A 13,212-nucleotide genomic window follows, 5' to 3' on the forward strand; every position below is an offset into this window, starting at 1 on the left:
TGTGATAAAAACTCAAAGGAAATATGGCAACCTTGCATATAAATAATGCACCTGTAATTATATCAATACAAACCAAAGCATCAAATGCTTATATGAAAGTCCATTTATCTATAGGAACACTAAGGGACCAATGCGAAAATCTGATGTTAGCTTGAAGAGTGACATAATGTATGTTCTCCCTTGTTTTACGATAGTGCTACGTACAACATACAGATCTCCCTAATACAACGAATTATCACACTGCTACATGATAGTAATATTAATATTTCCACCAAAAATATGAACTTGCCCAAGTTAAACTTATAATGGCATCTCTTGCCCCCTTGTTCAAAAGGATGCCCCATGTGCTAAATAATATTTTAAAGTATTCTATTTGCATTAGTGTGGTTTGGATATAGAAAAGCGAAATTCATTAAGCACAATTTAATGATGCAATATAATATCTACACTCACTAAACATGGCGACTAAAAAGTGATGCCAAAACCGAAATTCTAATAAAAGTTGTACATATCACGTGTTTTCCAGAACAGGCCACGTGATTCACACAACCACGGCATGTCAAAAACACAGCTAAGTCTACTGAATGCGCATGAACACACTTGAATTCATGGACGCCACAAAGTCGGAAGATTGAATTTTCCCGAAATAGTGAGTACCATTGTTTTAAATGTATCCACTCACGGCAAATAAAGTAGGTTTTGCGTCAGATGCTCATCACTAATCGCCTTAATAAAATGATCCGTTCATCTTGTAGAAAGCATTATCAGCTGTTCCAACGGTAAATCGAAGCAGAGAGATCCAAAATCGAAGCAGAGAGATCCATCGCGGCTCCTTTAGCAGCACCTCCGGAAATGCGTCAAGTCACACACAGGCGTTTCCCACTGAATATAATTCAAACCCACAGTGTGAAACAAGCAAGTACGTAGAAATATACTTTGTTTCTACGACACATTTTGTCATACTAGACATATTTTGAGACTAAATAAAGCCACACAACTCTTTAGTTGTGTTGAGTTGTGTTCCGTTTGACTGTCGTTGCAGACTGACTCCTGTATCAATCAGAGAAGAGGACATAGTATAGTCCATGTCCAACTTGGAAATACAATGTGTATCTTAAATAAGAAATAACTAAACCAGCATATTTAACAGACTGATTAGTAGGCAGACCATAAGTAAAATGAATGACTCTCACATTCATTGAAACTAAAGTGAATGCAACGAGCGGTACATATTTAAACACTGCAGGTAAAACAAATTGCCTCGATCACAAAAAGGAATATCAATTTCTAACAGAAAAGAAATTTCGCTCTGATTCGAATTGCCTTAAAGTAAAAAGGTTAGTGCACCAGTTTCAGTAGTGTATTAATATGACTCTCTACCATAATCTTTTTAAATAAACTCTTTCCTTATGATAGTTTTTTGAATGGTTTTTGTATTTTTGTATTTCAGAGGACCTAAATATTAGTCCGAAAGAATGGGTATTGTTATGTAATATAACATCAGCAAATCAGTGTAACTGTCCTGAAGACGCCTACAATTTTGAAAAAGGCACTAGGGATAGCACCTCATAAACTGCATAAAGCCAAAACATATGTCGACCAACTAATAAACTATAAACACTCAAAGCTTATGTGTCAGAGTTTAGAATTGTATATCTCTGCAGTTACCCTTCTCGTGATTATGCAACAACAATGCACAGAACAATTTGACCCACAAAAGAACTTTTAATTATAGTTGTTGCCAAAACCTTTAAACATATACTCACATACTAACCCCACTTTCTTAGAAAAGAATGATGTGAAGGAATTGATTTTTTTATCATATAACATCTGTAATTCAGCAATCTCATGATGTTTTTTATATCATATGTATTTTTTGTAACTAGATTTTTTGAATAAAATGTTTTTCTGAATGCGTTTTTCTTGATTTGGTATTGAATCTCCTTCAATGATTAGCTTTCACACTATCTTTTTTGAAGTATGCAGGTTCTCGATGTTGCACTAACTTTGAAGAAGTTGCGTTAAGAGTGGGGTAACAGCCTTCCACATTTCTCTATATATATAATCCCAAGAGAGGCATATCGGCTGAAGATGAAGACTAAATGCTAGAAAAATCTAAACAAGCGACGTTCCGGTCTGAAACTTTCTGAATGCCTTTTTGTTTGCTGGCCTTTGTTTCTAATCCTGAGTTCAAAGACTACCTCTCAAGACTTTGTTGCAGCTATCCTGAAACAATTTACACGCAATAGCTTTATTTTTAATAAAACCCTTTCCATGTATCCTGGTGTTAGTGGTTGTGTGTTCCCTTGGTCATGTGGCATGTCAGAATTCCACATTGTTTACATACTCGAATGCACGGTTTTACATATATATGTATACTTTTTTTTGTTCACAGTCCCATTCAATCGGCCCAGGACCCGACTTCTCTACTGTCATCTTCAAACTTAGTAGCCGGAGTCCACTAATATCGCATTATCTGAAGATGCACGAAATCACCAACGTTCAGACAGGATTTCATGGTCAAAAACTCAAACGTGTTGAAGTTTGCAACCTTCCGTATCCTTTGAAGTTGTAGTATAAGTTATGCTATATCAATATATGCTATCAAGTATTTGTGCTATGGCACATGACCTTTTCCGAGATGTGGCAAATTGGACACCCTCCAAGGTGTCTCCAGAACTCAGTCTGTGAATAAGAAAAAGGATGATTGGAGGTTGAGGTGAAAGGGAAAGTGGGATTTGATAGTGGATGTGACAACTGTGTTGGGGGTTGGGGGGTTAGGATGAGGGAAAGTGATTGAGGTAGTCAGGATGGGAAATGCCCCTTTTCATCGCAGGCCAGTTTCATTGAATCCAATTCTACCGTAAGCATATTACTGAATTTTGCCACAAGTTTGTAGATAAGGGGTGGGTTTGGGTATTTAGAAGGGTTGCAGTGTGTGGGGAGCATGGGAGTGCAGGGGTCTCCCACGCAGTAGAATGCAGTAAAACAAATAGGGAAATAGGATTTGATGACCTCCCTGCGTTGAGATCACATAGAACCCTATGGATGCACATTTTTTTACTGTTATTATTTATCAGTCTATTTGAGAGAAATGATCTGTAATATACTGAAATAAATGCTCAATAAATCAAATACTGTTTTTTTTTAATTATTTATTTTAATTTATTAAGTAAATTAACAAGCAACTATTCCATACAGACCATATAAATTACACAATAAACAATGGATCCTAAAGTGACAAGCATTAAGGAAAAACTATGTACATTAACCAAAAATATATACAGTTCACTCCCCCCAACCCTCCCACATTGTCTACACAACAAAGAGACTAGTACAAGTTCACAAATTTCCCCCAAATCTTTCCAAAAAGGGATATTTTCCTTTCTCTCCTATATATATATATATATATATATATATATATATATATATATAAGAAAAAAACTTTAATTCCTGACTGACAGTGAAGAAAGCCACCTGGCTTAGATATGTCGTGAACAAGAAAAGAGGGAGCTAGACATGTGATGTCATCAGTGATGTCATCAATGACATTTGTGATGTCATCTTTGATTTCCTGGGTGTTAGTCTTAGTGCACGGTGGTGGCGCGAGTTATGGTTGCTTAGCTTACCATAACATGTGATGTCATCAGTGATGTCATCAATGACATTTGTGATGTCATCTTTGATGTCCTGGGTGTTAGTGTTAGCAGTCGAATTTCAGGATTTTTTCGATTGTACTTTGAACCATAATGTCATGTTTGGCAAGTTTTTTCTAGTAAATTGTACGGTTTTTAGTAGGCCAACTTAACCATAGCGTCCCTTTTTAACAAAGTTTTTTTTACTCAATTTTAAAGGTTTCCAGTAGCGCAACTTAACCATACCGTCCCTTTTGCAAAGTTTTTTTGCCAAAGATGATCGGTTTACAGTAGTGCCACGTAACCATAATGTAAAGCAACTTCCGACTTATTTAAACACCTTGCGGAGAATACCACTTGACAATATGCTGGTGTACAGCACGGTAACGTGTCCCCGAATCTGTAAACACTTAACAGTAAGATGTTTGTGTCGTCGACAATGTGGAAACAGATTTTATATTGATGTAGGAACGTCCACTTGCAACATTTGCCTTGCACAGCGCACACACGTATTGGTAGTTGGCCATTAACAATGTAGTACACATTGCATACTTTCAGAAAAAGTTTGTTATCTGAAAATGACATCAGCTAAGGCCATCCCTCCTCCCCAAGAAACAGCAGCACTACTGTAATGAAGGAGCATGACAGACTGCCCTAACTTTAGAAATAATAAACGCACAATATTTTTGCACCGGACACCCACTCCCCCATATCCCTGTTTGATGCGTCTTTCCTCATTTCCGGTCGCAAATGGCCTTATTAGCTATTCTACCAAAAAAGAAAACCATCCGTTAACAAAGTAAATGTTGCGTTAAGAACCACCTTTCACAGTAAAGGACATAGACGCAATAAGATTTGACAATAATAGTATAGATGTGCAAAGCATTAACGTATGCTACGGAAAAATAGGATTTCTGGTTATAATCTAGTGCGTCGCTGGGCCGGATTACAAAACAAAATCCTTTTTCAAGATGGCCACCATCGACAGGAAAGGTGGTTGTTCCATACATAGCCCCTCTTCGCTTTCCATGACAGCAAAGAAAAAGCAACAGTATGTACTGTGACGCAGAATCTGTAAATAAACGTACAGCGACGTATAACGTGGTACTTTACATTTCGAAATGATACACGTGATTTTAAAAGAAAACTGTAATATTTTAGAATTTGGAAAGTACTTTTATTTAACAAACAACTGTCGGAGATGAACGGACTCATTCCATTTCCAAATAATTTGTAGCAATGACTCTAAGGCCAACATTGAAAATGTTCATGGAGAGACACATGCAGTTCATTTTGCATACACAAAGTATGCATTTCTGTTGAAGCACTCGATTTATTTGCACAGGTATTTCCAACACGACGGCATCACCGTTGCTTTACACCACCATAAATGATATTAAGTCGCTCCTTGTCACTAGTTCAGCGTAGGGACAGAGCGCCTTGGCCTATCATCCCATAACATTATAATGGACAGGAATCCGGCCAACAGCAGTTGCATCTGGCGTGGAAAGAAGCCGTCATTCGGCATCTGAAAACCGTGGCACGCACAGTACGGCGAAATGTAGCTATGCAGAAAACATAAGAGAAAATCTGTGTCAATACCCAACCTTTAGGATAAATTTCCAAAACAGACACAAAGATTGTGAAAAACACTACACAAATGTAAGTGACCAAACATGACATTTTAAGGAAATATTAGAGTTCACCATGGGTACATATGACACCCTAAAAACGCAGATAAACGGCACTCGCCGTAAGGGTTAAAAAAGGACAACTACACAGTGACATGGTAATTCAATTATGGATGCAGCATGAATGGACAAGCAAGAAAAAATTACATGTCGTAATGTTACACAAGACCAAAAGAACGTGTAAACTGATACAGAAAGCTATGTGGGCAAGCATAACATTTCAAAGAAAAACAAATAACAGTCACCAACGGTGACTCTAGTCTTAGCCTGCAAATGCGAACAATTTACACTCTCTGTTATTGGAAGAAAATTACAACTCCGCAAAAATAGAATACTTCAGTTACATTGTCACAATTAGTGTACAGTCGTCAAAATTAATCTTACATCATCTTCATAGCCTACGTTATTTTTGCCAAAGACAGACAGCAAACTGCTTGCATCAAAGAATATTCGTGAACTGATATTTCATGTTCCTTACAAGCGTTTTTAAACTATAACCTTATCAAATAGTATTTTTTCCAAGCTTTGATTCCTTGCATAGCTTTTAAAGTTTCCCTTTCGCTCAAGGTCAAAAAACAATAGCCCCTTATGAATTGACTTGGATGCGTGGGCCTACTGAGCTCGCAACCAAAAAAGCAAATCAGCTGACCTTTACTCAGAAGGCAAATACATTCTCACTTTGTAACAACATATGAGCATCCTTTCATGAGAACCGCTACTCCCATACGGCGCGTAAACCACTGTTTCCATCAAACACTCCAGGTGGCCGCCTCAGATTTCAAAACATAGGACGCCAGTCCGACTTCAATATTAATCTGAAGACATTACAACACAGACACAGGCATTGCTCGCCGTACATTCAGCACCAACTTCCACTTTATGGTATGAATTTGGTGGCAGGAAACCTGCCCACAACCACCATGCACCCAAGACTGCAGGCCCTCCCCACAAACACCTGAGTGATGTGCGCTAGTACCGGTGTATCTATAGGTGTGGTATGCTTCAGTGGTTGTGGCCAGAGGCTAGACTCCTAGCTGTATGTCCATAGATATTACAATGCATGGGTGTGCAGTGGCTTATACCTCCAGTGCCCATGACTCACTCCCCACAACCATCTGATCGATAAGCAATACTACAGGTGTATCCATTGTTGTGACATGCTGCAGTGGTTGTGGCCAGGGCGTGCAGTCTTGGAAGTATGGCCTACAGCCATGCATCCAAGACTCTAGGCCCTGGCCACAACCACCGCAGCATGTCACACCCATGGCGGCGTACAAATGAATAGCACTCCCATAGAATTTTTTTTTAATTACGGCATGTACTCAATTTCAATGTTCGCTAACACCATGCCTGTCCTTAGAAGAGTTTCAAGTTGCCTGCGCACAGCACGGACTGAAATACTACCCTTATGAGACCCCTCATTTTCTGTACTCACAAACATCCCAAACAAGGCGGGCATAGGGAATACATCATTAACACATACCGCATGAGCAAATAGTTTTTCCCCCATCTCTTTCTGTCTGAACCTCCCCAAGCACCCTGACACAGCAAAATAGTTTTCGAAATAGCATGTTGCTGCTGGTGGCCGCTGCGCTGTCGGCGGATCCAAGATGTCGGGCGCATCCAAACAATCTGACGCAGAACATGGCTCACTGCAGCCAATCAGCAGAGACGTTGTGTGTCTGCGGTCATGACGCCAGCCCCTTAGCCAATCGGTATCTTGTCCGCGGAGCGAACAGGGAATTGTGACTGCGGAGCAGACATAGATATCACTAATGTTTTTGCTTTGTTTTTTAGTCCTTTTAAAAAAAAACTACTGTTTGGATTTACACCAAATTAACAAAAGCACAATTTTGGGACCAACCCGCCACTCCTGCTGCAAATTTGGTGAAAATCCGTCCAGCGGTTTGGGCTGTAGGCGTGAGCAAAGTTTTTTCCCATTATGTCTATGGGAAAAAAATACGTTTTGGGACCCCCCCTATGACTTCCCCCCCCAGACGAATCTTCCTATGGAAACAGCAACTTAACCATAACTACACGGCCACTACCGTGGCCGTATAATATATATATATATATATATACTGATTTGTTTGCAGCATGGGCTTTACTGTAAGACAATATCTGGGCCAGAGAGGTGCTGGGTACTCGATTTAGTTGGTGTATGGTTGTGTGAGTGTCTTCAGAGGTGCCCAAGTGTAGTTTATTGGTGTGGAGACTTGCCCTAGCATAGTTTGTCAGATACAATCCCTGTATCAGGGCGAGGGCTGGGTGTGATACTGGGAATGCATTGGAGGGACAGGGCCTCCCTGTCCTTGTCCTGTAGTCCCTTTTCATTTGCGTTCTGTATTGTTTTCTGGCCAGGAGTCCATGTGGGACTACTGGCAGTGCAGCTCTTCCTATTTTTGGTTTGGTGTACAGACCCATGGGATACCCTTATGGCACCCATGGGTGGGGGTGCAACCCTGTGTCCTTAGTGTATGTTTTTGGGCACCTGTGTGTGGCCCACAGAGCAGGGTATGGGCTGGTGGCAGCTCCATGCTGAATTTGACAGGTGCTCTGAGTATCCTACATTTTTAGGATACCCAGGCCCTGCCATTGGAATCAGTTGATTCCTGATAGGAAACAAGATGGCCCCTGTGACCTCTTGCTTTCTGTTGCCTGTTAACTTGTTTTCCCAAAGTCCTGGGAAGCCCTGACTCTGTCCCATCCCCCTCACTGGCTGTTGGGAGGAAGTTCCATATATGGTGGTGTTGTGAATTCCAGGCCAGATGGTCTGGAGCCTTCCCAGTGACCGTATGTTGTGGGTACACCCTGTGGGTGGGACCTGGGTGAATGGAGTGTGTGACCAATATGCATTTTTTGTTGTGGCTGTTAGGATACCCAGGCCCTGCCATTGGAATCAGTTGATTCCTGATAGGAAACAAGATGGCCCCTGTGACCTCTTGCTTTCTGTTGCCTGTTAACTTGTTTTCCCAAAGTCCTGGGAAGCCCTGACTCTGTCCCATCCCCCTCACTGGCTGTTGGGAGGAAGTTCCATATATGGTGGTGTTGTGAATTCCAGGCCAGATGGTCTGGAGCCTTCCCAGTGACCGTATGTTGTGGGTACACCCTGTGGGTGGGACCTGGGTGAATGGAGTGTGTGACCAATATGCATTTTTTGTTGTGGCTGTCTGGTTTCTGGTGTTTGACACAATGACTGAGACAGCCCTGCCCGAAACTGGCATGAATGCAGTGTGTAGTGTTGAATGGCTGGGTACTTGTCCCAATACACATTTCTTGTTGTGAGTGTCTGAGACGGAGGAATATGGCCTGAATGCACTGTATGCCTGATTGGCTGACTGACTGCTGAATGCCCTTCCTTCTGAGTGATTGTTTGCCTGAGTGTGACCCAACAGAATGAATATATCTGGGGGCCTCTCACTGCTAGAATTCATTCAGAAGCTGAAGTTGAAACTGACGCTGAATCTCGAAGCCGAGCCTGAAGAAGAAGGTTGACTGCCGTCTCCCTTTGCCGAAATCCGAAAGCCGTTGAGACTGATCCAAGAGAGGACCTGGTTAGGCACCCTCTTCCCGTGCTCCAAGAGACCATCGAGCACTGCTAACCTTTGCCGAAGCAACCTGGAAGTCAGACTCTTGAAAGGCTGCCGACCGGAGACTGGGAACGCCGAGGAGAATGAAGATGAGCACCAGACATTCCGTCCACCGTCGTCGACCAGGGTTCGCAAGTTTGCTGTAACTGCTGAAGGCCCCTCGTAGCCATGTTGCCCAGAAGCGGGAACCGATTGTCGCTGTTCCGCCGATGACCGGAGCCATACACTCCTTTGCCTAAAACAATTTGATTCACGGACGCGCTCGTCCGCACCGCCACCCGCCTTATCCCGCCAGAGAAGACCAGGCCGCCGAAGTGCCGAGGAGCATCCGCCGGTGTGTTTCCCACCACCCAATGACCGTAGATACACTGGACGACTCAATGCCCTTGCTGGGCCACAGTTCTTCACAAACTCTTTGCGGTCCTGAACTATCGACCTCGAGGTGCCCCTCACGCCTCTTCCTTGCAGGACGTCTACGCTCTGTCGTCGACAAGCACCCCTGGGACCGAAGCTGCCGCCTCGATGCCGAGTTCACTTTCTTCGAGGGATCTTGACGATCCATGGCTCCTGCTTTAAAGGGAGCCGCTAAAGAAGGATCCGTCGACGACTCGACCTCGAACTCTGCTATTCCAGGTACATCGGGGTGGTAGAAACAGTATAGAAGGAAATAAGATTTATAGAACAATATATGGACTGGTCTTGTGATATATCTTTACTTTACAGGTTACCCAGGTGGGGGGGATCTCCACACAGAAGTGCGTCTAGGTAACAACTAGTATTCTGCCAATTGTTCTAACCAACTGCTTTCCTCCTATGTCTATTGTTGGTTACCTTTATTAAGTGATTTGTGTGACATTTAACCAGAGTACAGTTGATGCACTTTAATGAAATCTAATAATAATTGTGGTACCACTTAGAACTGTATATATTTGCCATTGTAGATTCACTGAGCACAAAGTGAGTTATTGTGATTGTGTATATAACCTTGAACCTTAATTTTATAAAGACTGTGTTTTAACTAATACAATGTGTGGACATTCCTTTGTGGGGACTTGGGGACTACACTGTACTTATGAACCAGCCTGCATTACCTCCTGAGAAGCTAGGCCTTGATTACTCGACCAGTGTTACCCTGTAGAGAATCTTGGCTGGGATCCTCTGTGCCTCTCCTCTGCCATATAGAGAGCAGGAGTACAGACACCCCCTCCAGTCTTTACACTGGCGGCAGCGGTGGGATGTTTATGGTTTCAAGAATCCGTGCCACTTACAAAATATCTGCACTTTGTTAAATTGAGGTTTAGTTGTGTGCTAGATAACTGCATTACAAACAATGGAGTCTATTGCAAATGGTAAATTGACTAGCATGAGCTTAGAGGCTCTCCATAGTGCTTGTGAAGCCAGGGAGTTAGACTTTGTGGATAAGTCTAGAGCTGAGGTGATAGCTGACCTGTTGGACTACCAGACTGATGGTGAAACTCTTGAAGGGGTGGGATGCAACCAATGAGGACTCTGCCCCTCGGGTTGTTGCTGAATCTGTTTCTGGGAATGCCACCATTTCTGCTGCCTCTGTTCCAACCCCCAGCAATTCTGTGGAACTTGAGTTATTAAGGATGAAATTGGCCTTAGAATACTGCAAGTTGGAAATGGAAGCTGAGCTTTAGAAAGAGGAGCTGGCACAGCAAGTGGAACTCAAGAATAGGGATCTTGAACTCAAAAACAAGGACACCGAATGTCAGAGAATCCAACTAGAGAAAGCTATAGTGGAAACTTCAGCTAAACCCGTTGAGAATGTCAGGTCCCCATGCCACCACGTTTATGAAAGTTTTGGTTGGTGTGTTTGTGGCGGGTTCAGATATCCTCCAATGGATTGAAGCGTTTGAAATGGCTTGTGCAATTCATGATGTAGATAAGAGAGATTGGGCTAAGTGTTTGTTAAGCAGAGTGCCTCAGACTGGATATGACTGTATTCTGAAACTGAGTTTGGAAGAAAGGGGTCATTATGAGTGCATGAAGTCTGCTTTGATTGCCAAGTTTGGCAAGATACCTACCCAATACCTTAAAAGGTTCAGGGATTTTAAGAAAAGAGAGAATATGTCTTGGGTTGACTGGGCGAGTGCTGCACACATGACCATGATGGGGTGGATTGATGGATACAAGGTAAAAACTTTTGTTGAATTGTCCCACCTTTTGTTGTTTGAGCATTTTTCTGAGGCCTGTTCATCAAAGCTGTGTTAGTATGTTGCTGACCAGAACATTTTGGATTCCTTTAAGCTGGCCAGGCTGGCTGACAAGTGGGTCTCCCACCAGGTGTCCCCTAAGGACTCGGGTGGGAAGGACGAGGACAAAGAAAAGGGGACCTCTCAGAAAGCTGAGGAGGCCCAAAAGCAATCGCAGTCGGGTAAACCAAAACCTTCCTCTCCTAAGACCCAAAATTCTAGTGGGGATAAGTCATCTGTGGGTGGGAATAAGAGTAGTGGTCCACCTGCTGCAAAGCAGGCTCCCAGTGGTTCCAGTACCGTACCCCGCATTCCTGGCACTTGTCGGGACTGTGGGGCTCTGGATCACAAGAGGGGTAACTCCAAGTGTAAAGGTAAAGCACATGGAGTACAGGCCGTCAGCCTGACCTACCCTTACCCCATGTCTGAGATGGAGGCCACTGTCCTCCCCTCCTCTACACGGATCACATTTGGTGCTCCTGTAGAGATTTCCATAGTGTCCCTTGGGTCCTGGGACCAGTACGCAGAAGTACTTACTGGCGACTATCCCACAGAACACCCATAGGTTTTTGAGAAGTGTCCTCTTAAATGGCCAGCCTTCTACTCGTTTGAGAAACGTTGCGGCAAGCATGACAGTGGTAGACAGGACCCTGCTCAAGCCAGAGGTCTATGTAGGTGCTCCTCTGAGAACCACCAGGTTAGCTGGTGGGCCTCCCAAATTATCACCTGTAGCCTTCGTCACACTCATGATTGGAGACAAGACAGCAAAGCTTCCTGTCCTGGTTCAGGACAATGTCCCTGCTAACATTCTGTTAGGAAATTATCTAGTAGAGTTGGGGTTGATCTCTGATGGTCTCCCCATGACTGCTGCTGCAGTCACTAGGTCACAGGTGACACCGGGTCTGGCTGTGAGTCAGGTACCCGAGCTCAAGGCGAGGCCTAAGGCAAGAAGACGGAAGAACAAGAAGGCCAACTCTGTGAAGGGGGCTCCTTCGCTTCCTGCTGTTCCTACAGCACCCATTGAGATCCATGCTCCGGACGGGCTGGGTCCAGTGGAAAACCCAAACTCAACTCCTGAGGGAGAAGAGACAGAAGACTCTCCTGCGGGAGAGGTTCTCAACCTGGAGGACCAGCTCGACCGTCAATGCCTGTTGGCTGAAGGGGGACCCTCCCGGGCAGACTTCTGTAAGGGACAGAGAGAGTGCCACTCTCTCGAGGGTCTGAGAAAACAGGCCCTGTCCCAGGCACAAGGAGAAGTGCCTAGGACATTCTGAATCTATTGGGAGGGTGAGCTCCTTGTTAGTGAGCCCACTAAGCCTGAACATGGTGCCCTCAAGAGGTTGGCGGTACCCCAGGTTTACAGGCCCTTCCTGTTGCAGTTGGTGCATGAGGTACCCTTAACTGGTCATCTTGGTAGCAAGAAGACTAAGCAGAGGCTCTCTGCCCATTTCTACTGGCCACGGATGGGCGGAGAAGTGGCGTCCCACTGCAGGACCTGCACAACCTGTCAGTTATCTGGCAAGACTGGAGGCAGTGTCATTGCCCCACTTCAACCATTGCCAGTGGTTGGCACACAGTTTGAGAGAGTCGGCATTGACATTGTCGGTCCCCTTGACCCTCCCACTTCAGGTGGACATCTGTTCATTCTGGTCTTGGTTGATCATGCCACCAGGTACCCTGAGACTATACCCCTTCAGATTATAACTGCCAAGGTGGTTGCCAGGGCTCTCCTGGGCATTTTCACCCGTGTTGGATTCCCTAAGGAGGTTATCTCTGACAGAGGATCCAACTTCATGTCTAGTTACATGAAAACCATGTGGAAAGAGTGCGGGGTAACCTACAAGTTCTCCACCTCTTACTATCCCCAGACTAATGGTCTGGTTGAGAGATTTAATAAAACTCTCAAGGGCAGGCTAGTCGCTTTGGAAGTGCCCCTGAGGAGGAAATGGGATCTCCTCCTGCCATGCCTGCTGTTCGCTTACAGAGAGGTACCTCAAGAGGGTGTTGGTTTCAGCCCCTTTGAGTAACTCTTTGGACATCCTGTGAGGGGGCCCCTTGCCTTGATCAGGGAAGGTTTGGA

General features: G+C 43.9%; 1 protein-coding gene across 9 annotated transcripts in view; it reads left to right on the forward strand.

The window, feature by feature from the left end:
- Positions 1–13,212, forward strand: part of FAM227B (family with sequence similarity 227 member B) — a 1,598,354-nt gene that overhangs the window by 1,266,950 nt on the left and 318,192 nt on the right. For all 9 annotated transcript variants that reach the window (XM_069624770.1, XM_069624767.1, XM_069624774.1 and 6 more), the window contains one exon: positions 2,396–2,556. In XM_069624770.1, coding sequence (XP_069480871.1) covers positions 2,396–2,556 — 161 coding nt within the window. The remainder of the gene's footprint in view (positions 1–2,395; positions 2,557–13,212) is intronic.

The sequence above is a fragment of the Ambystoma mexicanum genome, chromosome 11 (assembly GCF_040938575.1).
Source record: "Ambystoma mexicanum isolate Mex_15411 chromosome 11, UKY_AmexF1_1, whole genome shotgun sequence".
In the NCBI taxonomy this organism is placed as follows: domain Eukaryota; kingdom Metazoa; phylum Chordata; class Amphibia; order Caudata; family Ambystomatidae; genus Ambystoma; species Ambystoma mexicanum.